The sequence below is a fragment of the Embiotoca jacksoni genome, unplaced genomic scaffold (assembly GCF_022577435.1).
Source record: "Embiotoca jacksoni isolate LCO1_2020_lvr unplaced genomic scaffold, fEmbJac1.0.p SCAF_20, whole genome shotgun sequence".
Classification (NCBI taxonomy): domain Eukaryota; kingdom Metazoa; phylum Chordata; class Actinopteri; family Embiotocidae; genus Embiotoca; species Embiotoca jacksoni.
The window spans coordinates 3,838,716-3,861,671 of NW_027185341.1; the positions used below are offsets into that span (position 1 = coordinate 3,838,716).

A 22,956-nucleotide genomic window follows, 5' to 3' on the forward strand; every position below is an offset into this window, starting at 1 on the left:
TGAATAAACCCAAGAGAGGATATTTATTTATTCTTCTTTGGAATAATATCAAAAAGAAAAAAGGTCACGCTGGTTTAAATTAAGAAAGAAATTCTAAATAGATCCTGAAAAGGCATTGTTTTCATTGTAATAATTATATCCATAAATGTTTTAATAAAGTCCTAAAATCTATTCTGATGTTATGTGTTTTGAGATGTATAATTTCATTCTGTCTTCTGTAGAGCGTTCTTTGAGTAAACTCCAAACAGGCCACATCTGATACATGCACTCATTAGCTCACACATCTGCATAGCACAATATGTACTTCAATCTGTACAGGCTGTGATGTTTGCAAAACATATTATGAGCTCAGGTGTATAGTGATAAAAAAATGATGCTAAATGTCAAAACATTGAGAGGGATTCCAGATGTTCTGATCACATCTGCACTGTTGAATCAGCTTGAACATTATGTTTATGACGTTGGCTATGACAGAACTGTCATTTTCATTCTGTTTGTGCTTTTAGGTTTTATTATAATATATTAGTGTGACTGTTTCACTTTAGCTGATGCATGTAATACATTAACACATTAATTCTGAGACATAAACATCATTAATGTAACAAATAAGACCATAAGCAGGATGAAATGTGATCTTAATTTTCAACAACACTAGCACCAATAATATCACTTACTGTATGGTCCTAGGTGAAGTACCAGCCAATACAACACCAGTGACGCTATTAATACAGTTGTTATTGTTACATGATCTATTCTATTGGCTGTCAAATTAAATCATAAAATGTTTATAAAAAATTGTAAAAAAAAGATGATCTGAAATGTTCTAAAAAAAAGTAGGGTAAACAATGACTTTCTTCAGGCACAGTAAAGTGTGTCAGCAAAGCTCCATCATCTCTTCGAGGGACATCTGCAGCTCCACAGACTGAAGGGAAGATGCCCCGCCCACAACAGCCATATTCTTCAGTAACTCCATTGAAGTCAGGACCACCTGAGACAGAAAATAAAAAAATAGGGAGTAGAAGTCAGATGCAATGACTAGAATGACAAGGGCAAATTGGCAAATTTGAGCAGGAGAGTAGCCGTGAAATCCGAGGAAAGGTTGAGAGTTGGTTTCTTCAAAGAAACTTTATTTGTATGAGCTTTTCATTTCTCTGCTTGCACACCTGTGTGGAGGCAGAGAAAACCTCTTTACACCTGAAGGATCAGCTGTCAGCATCGGCATTCAGGCTTTGTTCAATCGCTTCTATTAATCAATACTGAGACAAAATTGCCTCCTGAAAAATGCTGCCGAGTACAGCTCCCTTGAGTGCGCAATTTTAGAGGTTTGATCACTCATGAAATTTGAAAGACGTTTGTGCTGCAGAAACTCTGTCTGTGAGAGCACAGCACTGTTTGTGTGTTTTAATCATTTAAAAGTTCTCTCACCTCTACTGTGATGAGTTTCTTCTCCCAAGGCCTGCCGTCTGGGTCAGGCCACTTCTCCCCGAGGCAGAACAACAGGGAGCAGGGAGGGCAGTCTTTCCCATCAATGAAGTCCAGTATTCCTGGAGGGAAAGGACTATCAGTCGCTGTACCGAGCCATCATACGAGATACTGCACATCATGTGCACGCAAACAAAAAGCTGGATAATTATTCATTTCACCTACCTCGCACAAACTCCCTGAACAGGTAGAGCGGCTGAGGCTGTTTCGATATCTCTTGGGGCTGTTTGCTCTGGTCAAACTTGGAGACGCTCCAGAAGGCTTTGATTTCACCCCGCCGCTGCCCGTAGACTACATGGCCGGACACGCCCACGTCCAGGCCGTCGCCCAGCTTGTCCAGAATCCGTTGGGTCAGACTGGCTTGGGTTTGATCGAGCATGGCGCCGGGACTTGGCAGAGAGATGAGGGAGAGGCCTGACTGGTGATCCAAAACTGACCCGATGAGTTCAGGCCTGATGTGGAGACGACATGTTTCATTTCATTTAAAGTGGTTATACAACGTTCACATCCCTGAGGACATCAATGGTGCATTTTTGAAAATATGTCAGTGTTGCCGAGATTAGTTTGAGATGATACCACTCTCATAGCTGTGCAAGATGAAACATCTAGCTTTGTTTCTTTTAAACAAACAAGATCAAATGTGTTAATTGATGAACCTTACAGGGGCTGGGAGGTGGATTTTATTACTTTCAAAGAGAGCCAAGCTAGTTGTCATGTTTTCATGCTAAATTAAGCTCAACAGGTTCTGCTTTCAGCTACATATTTACCATACAAATATAAGGGTGGTATCAACCTTCTCAGCTCATGAGTCGTGGCGAGAAAGTGAAAAAGTTTTTGATTTGAAGTTAAACAGGGAATGTTGAACGTCCGTCACATGTTTCCTTTGATGATTTCGATGTTTACCTGTATACTAAGCGGACTCCTGCTTCATTCTCAATCATCTGCTCAGACACCTTCACCCCTCTGTAGTACACAGATATCCTGAATTGAGTCTCTGAGGATTCAGAAACAGGAGAGAAAAGGTATCCTCACTCTGGAACATGTGAAATATCTTCAATTTGAATATTTTCTGAGGGATGTCATTTCAGTGTACATCCCCTCCAACTTACTGAAATTATCTCCATCGCTGGTCTTGTTCATTGTATGAAGGAACTGTGCCACCAACTGCCCATCACAGTCCCCTCCCACAGCTCCCTCCATTGGATGTGCCGGTTGCTCAGGCAACCCAGTTTCACCAGCTGCACCCTCAAACGTGACTGGATGCTGCTGTTGCCCAGGCAACGGGCACTCACCAATCACGACCTGATTCTGTAGCTGCTGTTGCTCAGGAGGAGGCTCAAAGCCGGCGGTGCCCTCTGTGGAAAAGTTGGAGAAACTGAAAAAGTGTGTTTCTTGGAAAGCACCTTTGTTTTTGTTTTTTGATGAGCAGGACTAATAAGTCTACCTTCTTCAGGGCCGATGTTCAGTTCCTTCAGGCACTCCTGGAGAATATCCTGGCTGGCTGAGTGGTCTGGTGGCAAATAGAAACATTCAGACATTTATTTGTATTTATAACATTAGCAAATAACAGTTTCATTAAATGATATATCCTTTCTATGACAATAACTCATGCCGGCAGAAAATAACAAGTATAAGAGGAGATTCCTTACCTATGAACACAGTTTCTTCTGTAAGGTGGAGGATGTCGTTAAGGCATGGGACAACCTGGCTCTGAGGTTTCACAGATACACATCTGAATGAGTTTATGTTCATTTATATCATTACACATCTACCAACGTCCTGTGTTCCCACTAGCTAAACCCACAAGTCACGTACTTCTTGTGTGGGGAAGCCACAATCATCAAACAAATCTGACTCGTCTTGTTCCTGGGATCCAGCAGAAGAGTTACCTTTGAGAGTGAAAGAAGCAGAGACCTCTGCTTTACTGTCTCATCCGAAACATCTCTTTAATCTTATCATCCTCATTTACAAATCCACCTACGGTACTCCGTGCTGACAATTGTCAATAACAGAAACAGAGGCATCAATGTATGCAGGATACAACACAGGTAAAGAAATTAGTTTTAGAATAAGAGCATAAAGCATTATAACATTTTTCCTTCTTGGCACAATAATTAGGATACACAAGCGGAACAATAAGCTCTTACATTAATTTTGTAATTAAATTTTTTTTCTGATTATCTGATTCACTTCTTTGTTGGTATGCCATTTATATTAGAGCTAATCACAGGACTAAAGGGTGACTGTGAGCCCTGGTGGATGCTCACCTTTTGGTGATGCCTCGTCCGGCCAGTGAAACACTTTATGAGGGTTAGCAGGGTCGTTCTTGTTGTCGCCCACCAGTTTGAAGCCTTTAGCTCGGAGGGCGCTGCGGAAGTTCCTCTTCCAGACTGAGGGCTCCCCCTGAGGCCGGCCGTTCCCACTTACCGCTGCCCAGGCCTACGGTGAAGAAAGAGAGTGAAAGCAGGACAGGACATAATGTCAAATTCATGTGTGTGACTGCTTTTTAATTCACTGACACTGATGTTTTTAATTCATGTCCGTGACAGTTACCTTAAAGATGAGAACGTCGGTGTCGGAGGAGTCTTGTCTCAGAGCGTGTTTCCATGGGATGGAGAACTCTGTCTGCTCTGGGTTTGTCCAGAGGACACCGGGATACCTGCCGCTGTCAATCCTTTCCCGCAGCCACGGGATGAGCAGGGGTTTCGGATTAGACATTTCTACAGAAGCAAGGAAAAAATGTCACGTGACCTGGGCCTTCAAGGCTCTATTTACCACCCATGATCATTTCTAATTGCATGATTTTCTGTCCCACACATACATAGGGACATATCTCACTAAGTACTTCTATTAAGGTGGTGTATTTAAATAAAAAATAGCTGAGCCAGATTTTATATTCAATCCCTATAGTTATTTATATGTATTTATACTTCGTTTGAACTATATTTTGCATTCATGTTAATTGTTTGAATGAATTTTAAAGTCCATGTTTGCCTGTAGATGACGCCATTTAGTAATTTTACAACTATACAAAAATATTGATCTGTCAATGTTAGAATAGTTCAAATTGAGTAAATGCAATGAAAGGGTAACTTAAACTTTGAGATGTTTGATGAAGATATTCATTCAAATGTAGAGAATCTAAAAAAAAACAAGTTTGTGAATGTGAGTGTCAATAATGTGATTTCTGCTGCACTATGGTGCAGCTGTAGCTATAGTACCATTTCTGAACAGCAAGAAAGGAGAAGCAGGTAATTATGATGACAGATTACTAGTCAGCACCAAACCAAAGACGTAATCTAATATTACGAAACAAACCTCCTTTGCAGTGTTAAATCCTGAAATAGTGTTCAGTAATTTAGTGTTCGGCTATAACATAAATTAAAGTACAAGCACGTCAATATTTAAATTGAATGCAGGTTTTAGGTACATACATACATAACGATTTCTCTTTAATGTCTTTCATTTATTTTATGAATAACCACGTAACAACACTGACAGCTTTAATAAAAAAAAAAAAACTCTCCTACCTGTGGTGACGAGGTTCCAGTCTATAGTTGGGTTTAAACACTGACGTTTCAATGGTCAGAAGTTAGAAATTTGACGTGCTGTGAAACGTCCGCTGTGCGAAATGAATGTTTGCGGCCACAAACTGTTTGAGTCCCAGCTGCAGCTTGGTTAAATACGAGTCTGGCTTTTTATCGGGAAACTACGAGTCCTCGGTTTCGTTTTCCAGATGTGACGTCACCGTTTCTTGCCGCTGGGTGGGGTGAAACGTTTATACTTCTATACTTCTGAGGAGCCGCATGAACATAATACACATTGAAACCCCTACCCCAAACCATTAATTAAAGACAGCCCCCCCCCCCCCCCCCCCCCCCCCCCGACACGTTTTAAGACAAGCATAATAATATCGTGTGCCTGCTATGTCATTATACAAAGAATAAATTCAGTTCATTCTTGAGAGCACCTCTGGAGCTTTTACCTGATTAAAAAGAAAAAAATCAATAATTGGGGGGAGATTATGCTGGCAGTGGAGATCCTAGACTCTGGGGGTCCCGAGCAAGATGCCCTCTGAGGCTTTTTGGGGGTGTAAACGCTAGGATTTAACTTAATTCCCCAGAAAATGGGGAAGTCATGTCCTCACAAAGGTGGATGTATATGACTATACACACACACACACACACATTACAGAAATGAAAGCATTTGTTCTTTGCAGATTTTATTTGTTTCTCAAATACAGGAGAGTTAATGTACAGAAGGACAAAGAATTTCATCAAGAACTGTACAATATTTACACATCTTTTTTTTCCTTTTTTATGGAAAATTAGATTGTTTTCAAAATAAGTCATAGTATGCACAAACATCAAAATGATAAAAATGAAATGACTATTTCCTCTTTAAATATTACTTATTTATACTCCTTGTTCCCACATGGGAAATGGATAGTTTACTTCTTTTTCTTTGCACCTGCATGACTGATGATTGAACTGAAGCACAACAATGTTAAGTTTCAAATAGATTTTGCCATTCTCCTTTTTTTTTTCCTTTTCTTCCTTTTTTAAAATTTTTATTTTACACCCACTGTATTTGATACAATATTTCTGTCTCAATGTCTGTTCTTTTGTATAGAGGGGAAGACGACTTGGATATGTGGGTTATGATTGTATACTGAACCTGTGGAAAATAAAAAGGTTTTTAAAATGTTAGGGCAGCAAACCAGCGCTTGTGAGAGTTTAAGTTAAAAACCTCCTCATATAAATAATAAAAATGTGTTTATATATTATCACAGAGCTGACTGGTGCTGCCCTTCACATAGCACAGAATTAAGAGAGAAACAAGAGAGCATTTATTTAACACATTTCATGTTTCCATCCGTGGACGAGTCCATGATCACGCTGCTCACAGCACACTCTACACGCAGTTTTAAAAAGCATTCTCACCCTCTCCCACTCTTCTCAAAAGCCAACAGCTGATGTTAGTCTTTTCAAAAAATAATTTATGTAAAAACTAAGCAGTAATAGTTTCTCTTTGAACTATTGACACACAGTTAACAAGATGTCAGTGGCTCCTCCGTTGACTTGGCGTTGCGGCTCCTCCTCTTCGTCCTTCCACCTCTCTCTCTCCCTTTTCAACAATGGTCAGTTCCCTCCTGACCCTCCGGTGACCCCGAATCCGGTGGGGTCCCCTTCTCACAAAGTAAGACGTTTCTTTAGTCATTGATCAACAACAAGAAAAAAAAACAGAGGCCACGAGGTCACATCAACGGACCCTCTTGTGTTCATCTAGGGCCTTAGAGATTTGAAGAGGGTCGGGGGGGCTGTACAGTAGGATCCATCTCGTTCCATTTTTGTATTTTCTTTTTTTCTATTTTTTAAATCCTCTTACTTTTAATTCACTGTCTGTCTCTTTATACGGTCGACTCAGGCTTTGGTGCCGAGCGTGAGCAGCTCGATGAAGGAGCTGAAGAGGGTGTCCAGCCAGCTCTGGTTGGCCATGCACTGCTGCACCACTTCCTCTTGGCCTGGGTCCTCAGCTGCCTGCTCTATGGTGTTGGTCTGGAACAGTGAAAACACAGACAACTGTGACCGAACTGAGGTGGGCGCTACGCCAAAAAAAAAAAAGCATATGGCAGCTCGAGCTCCAAGATGATTTCACATTTAAATGGATGTATACAGGGAACGGGCCTGCTTACCTCTTTCTTGCACTGTAAGAAGGTGTGGTATTTATAGTGATGCAGGGAGTGGTAGAGACTGTAGATCCGGTATGACTCGGATGACAGTTTAAGGTCCTGGAAGAAAGAAATCAGATTATGATTGGATTAAAAAGAAAAAATTTAAGATTTAGAAAGAAAAAAGTTACAGGTTTCAGTTACAGGTTTAAAAAAAAAACAACAACAAAAAAAAACGAAAGTGGAGCAGGTTTGGAAACTTGCAGCAGGTGTCTCTGTCACCCATCCTTTATAGTGATGGTTAATTTTGTCAATGCAGTGGTTTCAGTGCCTTTATTTTCTCCTCATGCCACAGTACAGTGTTGACACTTTCTACCGTTTGACTTGTACTATTTTGGGGCTATTTTACGTGATCCACATATGTCAGCATCACCTGGTCATAGCTTGAAAGTTTCTTCCAACTGGCACTGTATGTAGATTGTATGATGATTATTTCAGGACCCATTAAATACATTTCCAAGATGGTATAACGCTAAAAGTAAACTCCTTGGTATTTTCTTTAAAATGGTGATAACTAAACAGGGAAGGGTCGTCAGTGACTCGTCACCGCTGCCTACCTGTGGTTTAGGCAGGGTCTTCTTGACTCTGTTGAGGGTCTTGCGGTTGTAAGCGTCACCGCTGAGCCGCAGCCTCACCACTCCTGTGTCCAGGGGGTCAACAATGATCTGGGGATACGCGTGCAGGACCTCCTGTCAAGGGAGAGGCAGGAAAGGAGGGAAAGAGTTAGAAACAGCCACATTACAATTGCACAACAACAAATATTAAAAAAAAAAATTAAAAAAATAGAAGTGCAAAATTTGTTTACTTCAGTTTGAGTGGATAAATACGCTGATTATTTCTCATTTGGTACAACAACAAAAAAGATCAAATTACCAGACAGAAATGTTTGGCATTCTTTCCTAATAAATGCTTTAAATAGTTAATCAATTATCAATTCATTTTTTCTATTTACTAATTAACTAATTTATCTACTGATTGTTTCTGCATTGGAATCCTTACATTAATGATACAGATTATGAACAAGTGTAGTATTGTTCTTATTAAACACAACTGTGCCATTTCACAGTAGATTTGTTTCCTACACCACAAATATAAAAAAGAAAAAAACAATCCATGAAAATGAAGAAAAAAAAAAAAAAACAGTGTGAAAAAAAACAATCAAAGATTTTATTTCAGTCCAAAGGAGCAGAGAGAGAGAAGCGGCACATTGGAGGCAGATTACCTGGTGCTGAGAGCTCATGCTGACTCTCCTCATCAGCCTCCTCTTCTGTTCGCTCAGGATGCTGTCAATCTTCCTCATCGGGGGGAGGTAGAGCTCATCTGACGGCCAATCAAGGTAAAGGAGGTTTTCATTAGTCATCATTCATATAGCTGCCAATCATTTTAATACCAAGGGCAAATTCAAAGCGGCTCTCTCTGGCTGCTGTTCTATCAGCATTCCCAGGGCTTCCCTCCAACCCGTCACACCTTGTTTGTCTGGATTTCAAAAACTATTAAAAGATTCATCTTAATATGCATGAGGGCTGCTCAACAAGTCCTCTCCTGTTGTGAGGGCAGTTTGTCCAGCTGGACGCTTTGACCTAAAACTTGGCAGCTGATGCTTGTCAGTGGCGGTGTTGTTTATTCAACCTGCCCCAACTTCCCGCTATTGAAAATACCATCAAAATGCTTCAATGCAACTGTTTAAATGAAAGCTGCAGAAAACCTGCTCCCAGACAGGCTGGTCTGGTTAGGTTACGGAGACTTTCTCGCACTACAACAGGCCGCTTCTGAGCTTTTTTTCCATCTATTCCTGTCTCCTACGCGTCATTTTTAAAAGCTTAACCGGTAATTACATTTTTTTCGGGGGAAGGTTAGTGTGTGCTGTGTGCCGTTCTCACCGTCTGTGTCCTCCAGGGCTTGGATCATGTCGGGGTCCAGGGCAGTGCTAACCAGCATCTCCACGTAGCTCCTGAACATCTCCCTCATGGCACGGTTGTTCACGCCGCCTTTCACCGGCACTGAGTGGGCGAGAACCAGAGTTTAAAACTAATCAATGGACCGCCGACAATCTCGCTTCAATAAAAATGGAAACGTGAAGAAAACTCACTTTCATTTTCACTCGGCGCCTCATCCGATGATTCAGAGTCCGAAGATGAGGGCACTTCCTTCAGCCACTTCTTCCTCTTCTTGGGCGGTGGCTCCGCCTTCACTTTGGCGGGCTTGGACTTGGGTGGTCGCTCAGCCTTTTCCTTCTCCTTCCTCTCCAGTGCTTTCTTGTCTTCCTTCGCTCGACCTCGTTCTGCTGCCCCACCACGTTTCTCCGTTTTCTCCTGCTGCGGTTGCACTCGCTTCTCTCTCTCCCTCTCCGGCTCCCTTTCCTTCTCCTTCTCCTTGGTTTTGAGCACAGCAGCTGGAGCCTCCTTTTTCTCACGTTGTTCTCTCGTTGTTGTTGTGGTGGTTGCCGTTCTTGTTTTCTCCCTCTGTTCACGCTGGACTGGTGGAGCCACTCTCTCCTCTTTCTCCACGACTCTCGGTGGCACCTGGGTGGTAGGAGGGGAGGCCATTCTGGGGACGGACTGCCGTCTGTGGACATACAGAAATTAAGTTCCTGTATTGAAATCAATCTCATCCACCGCAGCGGTAACATTTGACTTCATCTAATCTTCACTTATGAGCAAACCGGGCGAACCCATCGCCGACCAGCAGGGATGGGTTAGTGCGGTGACGTTGATGAAGTGTTTGTTTCTCAATGCAGTTCTAACAATGGCGACAGTGGTGGATCTTGATGCAGCGACACAAAAAGTTGAAGCAATGCTAGCAAATAACAAAGAATTGAAGCTGGAGCAAGAACAATGTCCCTTATAGCCGCGTATCCTTAAATTTTCCTTAAAAACCTGAAATGGCCGTTTACCAACATGGTATTCCACTCTGCTCACACTGGAGGAGGGTAGCGATTGGAGAGTTTTGTCGCGCAACATACGTCGATGGTGCTCAATACCGCTTGGTTAAAAGACTTCTCTAATAGTTTCAAAAGAGACCCGAGGTCTACGTCCACCCCAGCGAAGCATGTCCAGACCCTATCTATTCACACAGTGAGTTTGGGTCTTGTAATAACAGCCTATTAGTGCAGTGCTCAGCTGGGATCTCTTGTAGTAAGTTTCAATTCATTATGGATTATAAGGTTTTTTTAGGATGAAAAATGTTGTTACCTGAGAGCAGGTGTGGCCCTGCGCCATGGTCTCCGAGAGCACACTCGCACATAATCCTTCTTGTTGACATTCTCCAGAAACTTGACATATATTCGCTGGTATCTCCTCTTAGCATCTCCGAAGTAGCCCAGATACTGAGGCAAAAAAGGAGGACAAAGATTTAATTATACAACAGCAACATTTTGAGTGTCAACAGTTTGACAATAATGCGCCAATATGGTCTATTACGTATACAGTACAGCATATGCCAGAGTATTTTATGTTAAAGCTGGAGCTGTGAAAAGCATCCAAACATGACAGTTTGTAGGTGTAGTCAGGTCACTGAGGGCTTGAGGTGAACTCACATTGCTTGTGGCGCAGAACTGCCTCTGGCCATCTTTGATCTCTGGGCTGAACTTCTGCAGCAGGGCTTTCTGCACCCTCCAGATGGGTGGAGGCTCACGGCCCGTCTGCAGGGCCAGCTGCGCCCAAACACGTAACACACAGTTCAGTATAACCCGCATGACTTACAGCAACTGATTAAACTCATTACAAAACATAGCACCTGTTGCTTTTTTTTTGCTTTTTTTTTTCTATCGGCTTTAACAAAATCTTAGACGAGACTCATCTTTAGCCTGCAGTCGCACCTACGTAGCAGCGTAAGCATTAACGTACTGATGCAATTCCTCTCAACTGTCAATACACCGTACACATAAATACCTTGAGAGTTCGAATGTCTTCCACGCGCACCACAAACTCGTCCCTCTCTCTGAAGATGCCCTCCCCTCCGCTCTCGCTCTCGTCCTCCTCACTCTCCCCAACAATGGCGGCATCCTCCTGCTTCTGGGCGAGGTGCAGCGAGGTGATCTTGGGAGCTGGCGGCTCCTCGGGAGACGCGGGGGACTCCGGGGACGGCATGGGAGACTCCTTCTGTATTGAAGGCGGGGGAAGAGGAGGAGGAGGAGGGGACGCCGGAGGAGGAGGAGTGGCAGGCTGAGTGACAGTGGCAGGGGGGGGAGGAGGTGATGGGGAGGAGGAGGAGGTGGGAGCGACAGGGCTCGGAGGCTGAGAGTCCTCCTGTTGTTGTTCTTGTTCTTGCGGCGGTAAGGGGGAGGGGAGGGAGAGCGGAGGGAGGGGGGAATGAGAAGGAGAGGAGGACGAGGCAGGTGACGGAGGGGCAGATGGAGGTTCAGGAGTTGCGGGTTCTGCAGGAATTTCGGGGAGAGGAGCTAGATGAAAAGAGGGACACGAAAAGCAAATTTAAACAAAAATGATCTTTTTATAAATGCATAATAGGATATTAATTTTCTTAAGCCAACAAGCCAACTCCCCGTCTTACCATCAAGCTTCGGGGCACCCAGGGTTTCCAGCTGTGGTTCTCTCTCTTCCGTTACATCGCTCTCTTCATCCCCTCCTGTGCTTCTTTCCTCCTCATTCTCCTCCTCCTCTTCCTCCTCCTCCTCCTCTTCCTCTTCCTCCTCCTTGTCCTCGGCCATGTGTCCGTCCTCTGGCTGAAGGATGTCCGGTTCGTTGGACTGGGGCTGAGGGTGGGGGGTATGCATGGGAGGCTGTGGGCTAAGCGTGGGGGGCTGCAGTGTGGGGGTCAGAGGTCCCTGAGCGGGCTGAGTCTGAGGCTGAGGAGGTGAAGGAGGTAGCGGGGTCTGGATGTTTGAGTTTAGCTGAGGAGTGTCATACAGAGCAGAAATGGCCGAGGAGATGCTCTTCTGCAGGTCCTGGTTCTTTCCAACAGAGTCCTCCTCGTCGGAGGAGAAAGAAGGCAATGTCTCCAAGTTCCTCTTTAGCTCGTCTTCTAAGCGCTTGGGGCTGGGGCAGTTGCCCAGAGCCAGACCCCCATTCCCTTCGCCATCCCCGAATGGAGGTGGCGGCGGCGGAGGAGGAGGTGCGGGAGACAGTGGGCGCAGACCCCCCGATTTACAAGGTGAAGTTTCGCCATTGTCTGGTTCCATTCCCGGTGAGATGTCCAAGCCTGGAGGTCTCTTCCCTGTCTTGAGGAAGTCCAAGAATGAAGCGACGAAACCAGCTTTGGACTCAGAGTCCTTCTCATCCCCCTAGGAGAAACACAAAAGAAAGAATTAAATAAGTTCAAATACCTCCACAACTATCAAGCCATGAGCTTGAATTATATCCATTTAAATTTCAGCCTCATGCAATTTTAAGCATTCTCTGCTCAGCGTAGCAAGGATATAATCCTGTAGCCGTTACCCTTTCCTCCAGCCCCTCTTCATCCACTCCTTCACTCATCATCTGGCTTTTCTGTTTCTTGTCCTGACTTCTGGTGCTTTCAGTGCTGCAGGGGGGTCCAGGACTTAAACCAAGGGAGGGAGCTGAGCCAACTGAGCCGTCTGACAAAGCAGGGTCCGTGCCAGACAACGAGTCTGTCCTCAGCAAGGCATCGGAGGAGGACAGGGTACCGATTGGTAACTTGATCTGAAACGAAACAAAAGACAACAGAAATATTAAAAAGGTTTTTGCCTGGATGTAGTGATATATCGGAAAGTGTAGAAAGCCAAGATTCATTCATTTTAAAATGTTCGCATTTTAACAAAGCTGATAAAGAGGCTGAGCAAAACATGACACGTTTCTTTTATCTGTGGTTTTGCAAAGGCTACCACAGGACGCGTTTAGCCGTTTGTTTTTACATTTATTAGCATCTAACCTGTGTTCAAAACTTCCCAAGCCTTTTTTTGACAGAATGCAACTGACCTTGAGAGGTGGAATAGGCTCGTGTTGCTGCTGCTGGGGTTGGTGATGGAGCTGCTGCTGCTGCTGCTGCTGTTGCTGCTGCTGCTGCTGCTGGAGGTGATGGTGGTGCATCTGATCCTGCTCCTTGCCGCTCATTTCCATGTACATATCCTCCCTCCTTCCTCCTCTGCCTCGGCTTCCGCGGCCCCGACCCCTTCCTCGTCCCTCCACGGTGAATCCCCCGCCTACTGTTGTTCCACCCATCTCCCCCAGCATGCCTCGTGGGGTGTAGGGCTCAGGCATGGGGCGGATGCGAGGTCTGCCTCTTGGCCTCGGGGGACCCTCTCTTTTGGGCCTGGTGGGCTTCCGGCCTCTCTTCTTGGGTACATCTGGAGGCATAAGGGAGTGTGAACCCATAGATGAGTAGCCAGAGGAGTGGTAGAAATCAATGTCACCCATTAAAGGGCTGAGAGATCCACTTCCTCCTCCTCCCTTTCTGCAGCTGGACACCAAATCTGGCAATAGGTCCGGGAGCCTCCGACTGTTCAACCGGATGTCAGCTGGCTGATCCGCTTTATCCTCATCATCTTCAAACTCGTATTCTTGAGCGTAACTTTTCTTAGGCAGTGTGTTGGGATCCCTGCGCTCCTTTAACAAGTGGAAAGAGCTGGACTTGAGGAGCTTCTTAGGACGTGATGAGCAGAAAATCGGAGACTGGAGGCCTCCAGAACCAGCTCCTGTGCTAGTTCCTCCAGGCCCAGAGGACAGTTTGGCTCCAGAGTTGTTTGGACCAGCAGTATTGGAGCCCATACCCATCGCTGGGGCCTGGGACTGAATCAGTCCAAGCTGCTCGGTGTTGACAGTGGAAGGAAGCTCATGCGTTTTAAGGGAGTCTAGATCCAGAGTCATGGTGTTGTTGCTGGGTTCTTCCAGGCCATGGCAGTATGGTTCATAACCCTGATCTCCACCATGGTGACCCATTATGTCATAGCTAGCTCCACTACCTCCCCCAGCTCCACCTGCACTCTGTGCATTTTTCATAGAGTCCATTCCCTCTTGCCCGGTGTGGCTTTCATTCATCTCCTCCTGCCCCGGTCCTGCACCACCAGCACAGCTGGACTTGTAGTCCTCGGCACAAAACATGTCTTCCATTCCTGGAAAAAAGGAGCGGTCCTCGTCCTGAAGGAGGGAGTCTGGGAAACAGATAGAAGTTAAGGGTACAAAGCGATTACTTTGTTGGTTCTGGTCTGCTTTCTCCACTGGACTGACGGTGTCAAATTGGTGCTGGTCTGAGCGCTGTTGGTCCAGCTGGCTCTGCTGAGGGGTGAGCTGGCTTGTGAGCGGCTGCTGCGGGTCAGACTGAGACTGCGAGTGGGCTGAAGTAGGAGGTGGGGGTATGTGGTGAGGGTGAGGGTGGTGAGAGTGGGTTTGTTGGTGTTGGGAAGTCGGGTGCTGCTGTTGTTGCTGCTGCGCGTGGTGCTGCGAAAGATGGTGCATGTGAGACGGGGTGGACAAGCCAATATCGGGCTCTGTAAGGAAAGAGTGGAGCTCAGAGGCCGAGTGTTGCTGCGAGTGGTGGGTTTGCTGCGGCTGATGGTGCGGTGGATGCTGCCTCTGCTGCTGCTGCTGCTGTTGCTGCTCCTGCCTGTGGCGCTCACTGCTCCCTCCGCTCCTTCCTGCGCTGCCTGGTCCACCATGTCTGTCTTCTGCGACGGCAACGTCTGTGCTGGACGTCTGAGAAAGGGAGCGCTCCAGCATGTCCAAGGAGGAGACCACCGAGCTTTGTTTAACTTGGCTCTGCTCGTGCTGATGTGGCCCATGGTTGTAGTGAGCTGCTGCCACCTCCAAAGCTTGGGACTGCAGCTGAAGCTGGAGCTGGGTGGTTTGGGACTGCGACTGAGCCTGATGTTTACCTGAGCCGAGTCTCCCACCAGCGCTTTCCATCACAGCTTGTTGTTGGCTAATAGAGTGCTGCTGCTGTTGGGGATGAGAGTCCATTTTATGGTGCTGTTGATGCTGATGAGAGTCCATTTTTGGGTGTTGCTGATGCGGTTGGTGGGAGTCCATTTTGTGATGCTGTTGGTGTTGCCGATGAGGCTCCAGTTTGTTGCGGGTGGTGTGGGACAGCACTGACTGGAGCAGGTGTGGCGGCTGACGGGACTGATCGGTGGGCGAGTCCATGAGGGACGTGGCCGCTTGAGACTGGGAATGCTGTTGCTGGACCTCTGGGGTTTTCCGGGGATAAGGAATTTCTGCACGCTCCTGCGGCTTCTTCTGGAGCTCCATCTGGGAGTGGGGTGGTATCTGCGAGTGTGAGGATACATGCTGACTATGTGAGGAGTGTTGGGGAGCGAGGGAATGCTGGGAATACGGGTCACCCCGGCCATAGTGGACAACTGAGCCGAGGCTGTCGTGGTGATGGAGGTGGGAGTGCACTTGTTCAGCGCTGCCTCTCCCTCCACTGCTCCTGCTGCTTCCAACAGATCGCTCGTTCCTTTGCTGCTGCTGCTGTTGTTGTTGATGATGATGTTGTTGTTGATGTTGTTGCTGTTGTTTCTTTAGCGACATCTCCAACTGGTTCTCAAGCCCTGAGATGGACCCTCCAGAACCTGCATTTCCCACTCCAGCAGTGGATGTGGCACTGTGGGTGCGTATGACACTCTGGGGGTGGTACCTCTCCTCAGAAGTCTTACCCATGTCGTAGCTCATCCCTTTGCCTGAATCACTGGTTGGGGGTACTGACTGGGGCTGAGGTTGTGTTTGTTGAGATGTCTGTTGGGGTTGCTGTTGAGGATGATGATGAGCAGCCTGAGGAGAAGGACTTGCTTGGGCTTGCAGCAGGTGCTGAATCAAGAACTCATCGTCGTCATCTACTTCCTCTTGGGATCTCTGAGAGCCCACGCCTAGCATGGAAGTGTCCGCCTTTGTTTTAGAGGAGGTGGAGTGGTAGGACTGAGGTTGGGAGCTGGGGCCTCTGGTGTCGGGGAAGGCCTGTGGGGAGGCTAGAAAAGTGGGAGAGAGAACTGAGGAAATATATTTGTTCGAGCCTGCACCGCCTGGAGACTGAGTGGGGCAGGTGGGCACTGGGGAGTGCAACCCCGGACGGATGATGCCTGAGTTGCCTGATGGGGAAGGGCTGGAGTCTGGAATATGATAAGACCCTCCACCACTACCTCCTCCGCCTCTCTCATTGGTCATACTGTTTCCTGCTCCTCCTCCTGACCCAGAGTTCCCACTCCCAGTGCCGCTGCTGCTTCCTCCTCCGGATGCTCCACTACCCGATGAACCGCTTGATCTTAAAAGGGCCGGTGAGTGACCTGGGGCTCCGTAGCCTAGTGATGGGCTTCCAGCTCCACCTAGAGAGGAGGGGAGTGATCCATAAGCAGAATCAGTTCCATATATATCAGTGGAGTATGACTGGCTTCGCCCTCCTAAACTCCCATAGCCTTTGCCACCGGTACCTGAGCTCAGGTCTTGGGCTTGTGGTGAACTGAAGCCTCCGTAGGACTGAGCCAGGTGGGATGGAGGGGGCTGATTGGGGGAATATGACTGTGTCTGTTGCTGGGGTGGGGTCTGACCAGTAAGAGCAGAGCTGGATGTCTTCCCTGGGGGCACAGGAGAGCCATAGCCCGATAGGCAGGATTTGGGGAGAGACTGGGGAGCTGAAGAGGAAGTGGCAGGGGGCTGCTGCTGCTGCTGAGGAGCCGGGGGAGGCGGAGCCGGCTGAGGGGGTGGCTGCTGCCTGGAAGGAGCTGCACTGGAGCTGGACGTAGGTATTGAGTTGGAAGGATGAGCTCCAGAGGTGGCAGAAGATGAAGAGGAGGAAGAGGAGGTAGAGGAAGCAGAAGGGGGTGTGTGAGGAGTTCTTGAGGATGACGCCGAACTGCCAGAAGAATAGCCACTGCTGGAGCTGCTTTTGGTACCTTTCCCGGCTGAGGAAGAAGACGAGGAGGAGGAGGAAGAGGAATAGGGGGGCTGGATGATTGGACGATACTGCTCAGTGCGAGAGGGGGGCTTGTGGTCAGATGAGGGGCTCTGGTCACCCAGTGGGCTGCAAGAGAGGCCAGCATGCCTGTGGTGGGTGGCAATCTGCTGGTACCCCCGCCCCTCCACAGCTGAGGTAGTGCTGCAGAGAGTGGGCTGCAGAGGACGAGAGCTGCGACTGAGCTGGCGTGGGCCGCTGGTAGTGCTTGATAACACTGTCCTGCCGGGGCACGGCCCTCTCCTGAGCTGAGTTAGACTGGGACTGGGACTGAGGCTGGGGCTGGGCTGAGGAAAACACCGATGGATTATACAGCTGGGAGGACTGATCCTGTAGCTGTGATGACAGCAGGTTGAACTGGTGTGACTGCAGGTGCCTGGCAGAGGACGCCTGGGCTGATGTGGCACCCGTTGGATCCTGGCTGCCCCTGTAGGCAGCCGCAGCAGCACCCTGTGAGGACAGGAGTCTATCAAAACCCAGGCTTGACTGGGAAGGGGCTTTGATGTGTATTAGGGGGTCATGTGGGGAGAGCAGGCCATTGGATGTGGGACTAAACGTGGGTGTGTCCTGGAGGGAAAGGGAGCCAGCAGGGAAAGAGCGGCTGGAGAAGGATGCTGGATGTTGGTAGGCTGATAGAGCCGAGGAGGAGGGGAAGGAGCCAGAGCCAGGAAGGGCTCCAGAGATGAATAGTTCAGGAGGAGCAGGCGTGTGCATCGCTGTTAGGAAAAGGAAGACATTGCAAAATTACTCAGTAACCATCAAGCTCTCATTTAAATCTAAAAATCTACTAAAAATGAATTATGAAAACAAGAAAGAACGTTTAAAAGTATTCAAAAGGGAGACTATCAACATGTACAATCAAATGCTTAAATTCTTTATGAAAATGCACACATGCTAACACCGTCAGAATAACAATGCAGCCAAACATTGGGAGTTTTTTTTTTTAAATGTCATATTGACTGTTGGGCCTGTTTGAATGTCAACACATCAGGGAAGATCGAACACAGCCCCACCTGTCTGCCAGGAAGGCGTGCGGAACTGGGAGAGAAGGGAGGAGGCGGAGGGTGGAGGCTGGGGACCCCGGGACTCCAAGGCTGAGATCAGATTCATGACCGAGGCGTCAGGGGCAGAGGGGCTGGCATGGTGCAGGCCAGTGTCGAAAAGCCCCGACAGACCTTTAGGAAGGAAAATACAGAACAATGAAAATTGATAAATTGATTAGGAATGCAAATATCGACAACTAGTTGCACACGTGTACATATTAAGAAAAAAAATACATAACAGAAAGAACTGTGGGATCTAGACTTATTCTTCAACCTCTCTAAGATTACTTCGTGAGCCTGCTGCAACAGAATGTCAGAAGTTCCTTGTGTACCTATCGGTACATGAATCACTGTTGCTAAAAACAATCCATGAGACACTGGCAAAACTGTAGGAGAAGGAACTCTGGTTTTCCGATGCAGGGCTTTGACTCAATTGAGCTATAATGCGCACATTTTTCAATGACTATCATCTACCATGGCCAGCATGGACAGACACAATAATTCATTGCCGGGGCCCCTTATGTTGGTGACATGGAAGGTATGACATTTATCTTACCCAAACTCCGTCCAGCTGCTCCCCAAGCCCCGCCTTGGCCAGAGCTCCCTGGGTGGTGATTGGTGGCATAGCCCTGCAGGGGGTGTGGGGTGGCGTAGGCTTGTCGGTGAAGGAGCTCAGACTCAGGGTGTGATGATCGGGAACTCCCGTATACAAGACTAGAGGAAAAAATAAGGGGGAGTGGGGGATAGTGAAGTGTCATTAATTTCAAGGATACATTTGCATAAACCTAATCTGTTACCAAAATGTGACCCTTGAGAAAAGACTCAAAAGAGCTTGAGTCACTTTTAAAAGACACAATATTTGACATGCAAGTAAATTGTTTTTTAATTAAAAAAAAAAGAAAAAAAAATCCACACATCCCATGTCAACATCAGGCTGTATATTAGTTTGGTCTCCATATTTAAGCAGTAGCCTACAAGTGAAAAAAAAAAAAATAAAAAAAATAAAAAAAAATCACTGATGAGTCCAATTAATTCTTTAAGAATTACAAACTTGGTCATTGTACCAAAGTACATTTTTCTAAAGGAAAAAAAAAAAAATCTTTTCAAACCAACAGTACAAGTAGCATGCACAAATAAAAGGGATGCTTAATTTGCAGTGATTACAATTGAACCACGAGACCTAACAGCACATCATTTGAAAACGTACACCTCAAACTAACTCCTTTTCCAACTCTTTAAGAGTTTCCAGCTGCAGGATTTTTTTTTTATTTTTTTTTTGCTCTACAAAAGACAGCTGAAATGCGTTGGCTGCCTGGCTGGCCAGATAACGTGCTCGCTTTTCTTCTGCTTGCTGGTAAGCACCGCCTGGCAGCAACTGCACAGTAAGCTACGGTAGAAATGCAGGGACTAGGCCCAAACTGCAAGGCCAGTCCTGCGTATAAATAAAGCATTGGAAACCAAAGAGCAGAACTGGGCCAAGTGGGGGTGGGGGGGGGGGGGAATACAGTTTCCTCAGTTGTTTTTTTTTACCAAATACAAAACCATGAATATTCCTGTTACCGCTCATTATGTTGATGGAGCTAACAGCTGGGTGGTGCAAGGCGACGCAAATGCATGCTAAAGCTGCGTGCGAACACCAGCAACTAGCCACGTTTCGTTAGCCCCAATGTTATTTCACCCCCCCCCCCCCCCCCCAAAAAAAAAAATGGGCACGGTGGCTTTTGAGTGTGAACAAGGCAGCTGAATCGGAGTTCAAATATCACAATATGCACAACTACAAGAGAGGTTGTGCCGTTAGCGTGCACAGGCCTCGGCTGACTTCCCTGCAGCATAACGCTAGCTCGCAGGCTAAACTGAGGCTAAAAAAAAAAAAAAAAAATTAAAAAAAAAAAAAAAAAAAAAAAAAAGGCAGTGTTTTATCTTACACAGTCCAGGCGATACTCATCACCACCTTCATTCAACCTGGCTTTACTGTTATTATGATCATTTCATTATTTTTTTTGTTGTTGTTGCAAGAGGAATTTGGCACAAATTTCATTATGTAAATGAGCACACAAGCCACCACCACATTATCTGGATCACGCTTTGGACAAGATGCAGCCAAAATCTCTTGTCTTTTTTTTGTTGTGTACTTAAAAGATTTCCTGTTTTCTTTACAATGTAGCGACTTGTTTCAGTTTAAATGTATCCTCTCGGTTGAATATGCATCACTTCATCTTGTTGATATCTGTCAGGGGGGCTTGCTTGTGATGGGGGTGGTGGTGGTGGTGGGGTTTGCTGCGTCTGCACTCCTCGCAGTTCCCTATCAATCTCGTGAATTCATCTCTCAGGGTCTGTTGTCCAGGCACACACAGGGAACAATAATTCCTATGGAGATACTCCAGACACCCCCCCACCAGCTCCACCACCACCACCACCCTCCCCCACCCGGCCAGGTCTATCTACCAAAAAAAAAAAAAAAAAAAAAAAAAACCCCACGTCTGTCAACCACATTCAATTCATATCCCCAACCTTTTCCTTTCTCCACCCCGCCCACCCCCACGACACTCACTCATCCATCCCCGTTTATAAGATTATTACTATGCAACTGTTCGGATGACAATGCACTACACATAATGGCAAAGGCATGGCGCTAGATATGAAGCCGACGGCGACAATTTGTTTACATGGGGTCACATCGTGCCCTGCAAAAAAGCACCAGTGATGCATGCACATTGTCTCTGAATCCAATGCATACCTTGCTTTTGCCGATCTCTCGTAACTCCATCCTGCTCCTGCGCCCAAATCCCCAAATCCTGTTCCCGGGTAATTTCTATCCATTTAATGTGTCGGTAACAGTGTGTGCGATGAGGATGAAAGCGACGTCGCAGGGCAGATCACGGGAATAATAATAATAATAATAATAATAATAATTAAAAAAAAAAAAAGAAAGAAGAAATCCAGTCTTTCCCGTTCTCGTTTTCAGGCTATTTTCCCCGGTTTCATAAGCAAGTCCTCAGGAGTGGAAAACAGCATATTGAAAGAGAAATGGAGGGGAGGAGGAGAAAGCTGGATGCAAAAAGAGGGGGGTCTACGGGTTTATAATCCAGCCACCTCCAAAAAAAGCCAGGCTTTCTCCTTTTCCTTTCACGTCTATCATTTCCACGAACGCAGATTTCGCCTGAAATCGGTCCCGGTCATGATGAAGAGATGCCGCGGATTTGGCCGGTGATGGGCGAATTGCTGATAAACATTTGACTTGAATGCGTCCCTTTTTTTCGCCCCGTCTCTCCTCCCCTTTCTTCAGGCTACAGCTCGCTGCTAGCGCTAGAAAAAAAAAAGAGATTGCGATCGACAGGCCACGTTGTGTTTAGCGATCACTCCCCCACGGACGAGCGGAGAAATCCCCAGTTTCAACAACAACAACAACAAAAATCCTTTTTTTTTTTTCTTCTTCTTCTTTTCCTCCTTTGCATGCAAATCGTCCCCCTCCTCCTCCTCCTCCTCCTCCTCCTCCCCCTCCTGTCCGGAGCAGAGCTGTAAGGCTAGCAGCGGATGCTAGCTGTCAGTAACGACGCATCAAAATAAAACAGCTGCTTTTATTTCCCCCTAAAAAAAAAAAAAAATTTAAAAAAAAAATACTCTCGGTTGTTTTTGGTTGTTTTGGTTTTTTTTGGTTGTTTTTTTTTTCGGGGTCATTCAAGTAAAAGCGACGACGTGGTTGCTCACGTTGGAGAAATATCAACAGGAGTACGGAAAAGAAAAGAAAAGAAAACAAAAAAAACAACCCTCACAAAAAAAAAAGCCGAAGGAGGAAGTGTAAAAAGAAAGCAGGCCGCGTTTTAATATTTTTTTTTACTCATTTTCCTCCGGAGACGCCATTTTTGAAGGCGGCTCGCCGCTGTCCGTCCTCCCCTCTCTCTCTGTCTCTCTCTCTGTCTCTCTTGTGTCTCACCGCCGACACTCACTCAGTGTCTGCGGTGACCTCCATTCATCGGCCCTTCAGTCTGCTAACCGGCCCTGCTCGCTTTTCCAGACTTTCGTCTTATCGATACCTTATTGATTTACATAAAATAGTCACCTGTTCGCCCTGAACGCAGCGATTTGCTAAGACGCATTCGAGTGCCAAAAAAAATCCAGTAATAACCAGATTTATGGGCCTTCAGCGATCACTTGTGCACATCCGAATTATAGCAGCTTGTTTGACAGACATAAACATTTCCTGTTTCCAATCAGATGCTTAATTCAACAATCGATCACTTTAGGCTGCCTGTGATCATAGTATTGCACCCAAACGTCTTAAACACACCAATGCTTGTCATAGACCTTTTTGCGTGTCTTATTATTTGGAGAACCTGTCTGACTGACCCCGTATGCATATCATTTTTTACGCCAGCAGATGGCACGCTGGATTTTATAGTCATTAAAGAAGGACTGATCACCGGGTGCTGAGACAGAGAGGTGCCTTGCTCTTGATCACGGTTCTCTGCCACCCTGTAATTGACTGTCATACTATCAACCTGTCATTGTCTCAAACAGCACACATCCACCGACGAACAAACACGATAAGGTGGAAAAGAAAATTTAAAAAAAGTGTTACAAAAAAGGTTGACTAGACATCTTAATTAGTCCACACCGCTGAGTGTAAATGTGATCCCCTTTGTTTAATAATGATACACTCTCCAGAGGCTTATTTGTCCAGAAATTTTTCATTGTTTGTATATGAGTGTCTGTTGCCCTCTAGTGGTGAATTTACATTCTGTAAGTGGAACACTGTAAATACTCCATTTTTGCACTATGGATGCAAAAACATGGGTTACAAAATATTTCCCATGTTCTGTCATACCTTCTTTTGACCTGCAATAA

At 46.2% G+C, this 22,956-nt stretch overlaps 2 protein-coding genes across 2 annotated transcripts; both read right to left on the reverse strand.

The window, feature by feature from the left end:
• Nucleotides 1-4: 4 nt before the first annotated feature.
• Nucleotides 5-5,178, reverse strand: irf3 (interferon regulatory factor 3). The gene is made up of 11 exons (XM_069155684.1): nucleotides 5,013-5,178; nucleotides 4,036-4,202; nucleotides 3,750-3,921; nucleotides 3,298-3,371; nucleotides 3,132-3,192; nucleotides 2,927-2,992; nucleotides 2,592-2,837; nucleotides 2,386-2,476; nucleotides 1,648-1,934; nucleotides 1,426-1,544; nucleotides 5-988 (listed from the first exon to the last, which is right to left on the reverse strand). The coding sequence occupies exons 2-11, from the start codon at nucleotides 4,198-4,200 to the stop codon at nucleotides 875-877; spliced, it is 1,395 nt and encodes a 464-aa protein (XP_069011785.1). The 5' UTR covers nucleotides 4,201-4,202; nucleotides 5,013-5,178; the 3' UTR covers nucleotides 5-874.
• Nucleotides 5,179-5,689: 511 nt separating this feature from the next.
• On the reverse strand, nucleotides 5,690-22,194 carry prr12a (proline rich 12a). Its single transcript, XM_069155703.1, is given in 16 exon segments — nucleotides 5,690-7,040; nucleotides 7,178-7,273; nucleotides 7,771-7,902; nucleotides 8,436-8,533; nucleotides 9,094-9,213; nucleotides 9,303-9,778; nucleotides 10,405-10,538; nucleotides 10,749-10,865; nucleotides 11,104-11,612; nucleotides 11,723-12,452; nucleotides 12,607-12,831; nucleotides 13,108-17,188; nucleotides 17,190-17,784; nucleotides 18,082-18,243; nucleotides 18,668-18,825; nucleotides 20,849-22,194. Coding segments are annotated over 16 exon segments (7,851 nt in total). The 5' UTR covers nucleotides 20,932-22,194; the 3' UTR covers nucleotides 5,690-6,905.
• Between the last annotated feature and the right edge of the window lie 762 nt (nucleotides 22,195-22,956).

Coding starts and splice junctions, on each gene's coding strand:
- irf3 (XM_069155684.1), bottom strand. CDS start 4,200: ATGTCTAATCCGAAACCCCTGCTCATCCCGTGGCTGCGGGAAAGGATT. Junction 3,372..3,749: donor GGACGAGGCATCACCAAAAG/GTGAGCATCCAC, acceptor TCACTCTCAAAG/GTAACTCTTCTGCTGGATCC. Junction 1,935..2,385: donor GGAGTCCGCTTAGTATACAG/GTAAACATCGAA, acceptor TCTCCACATCAG/GCCTGAACTCATCGGGTCAG.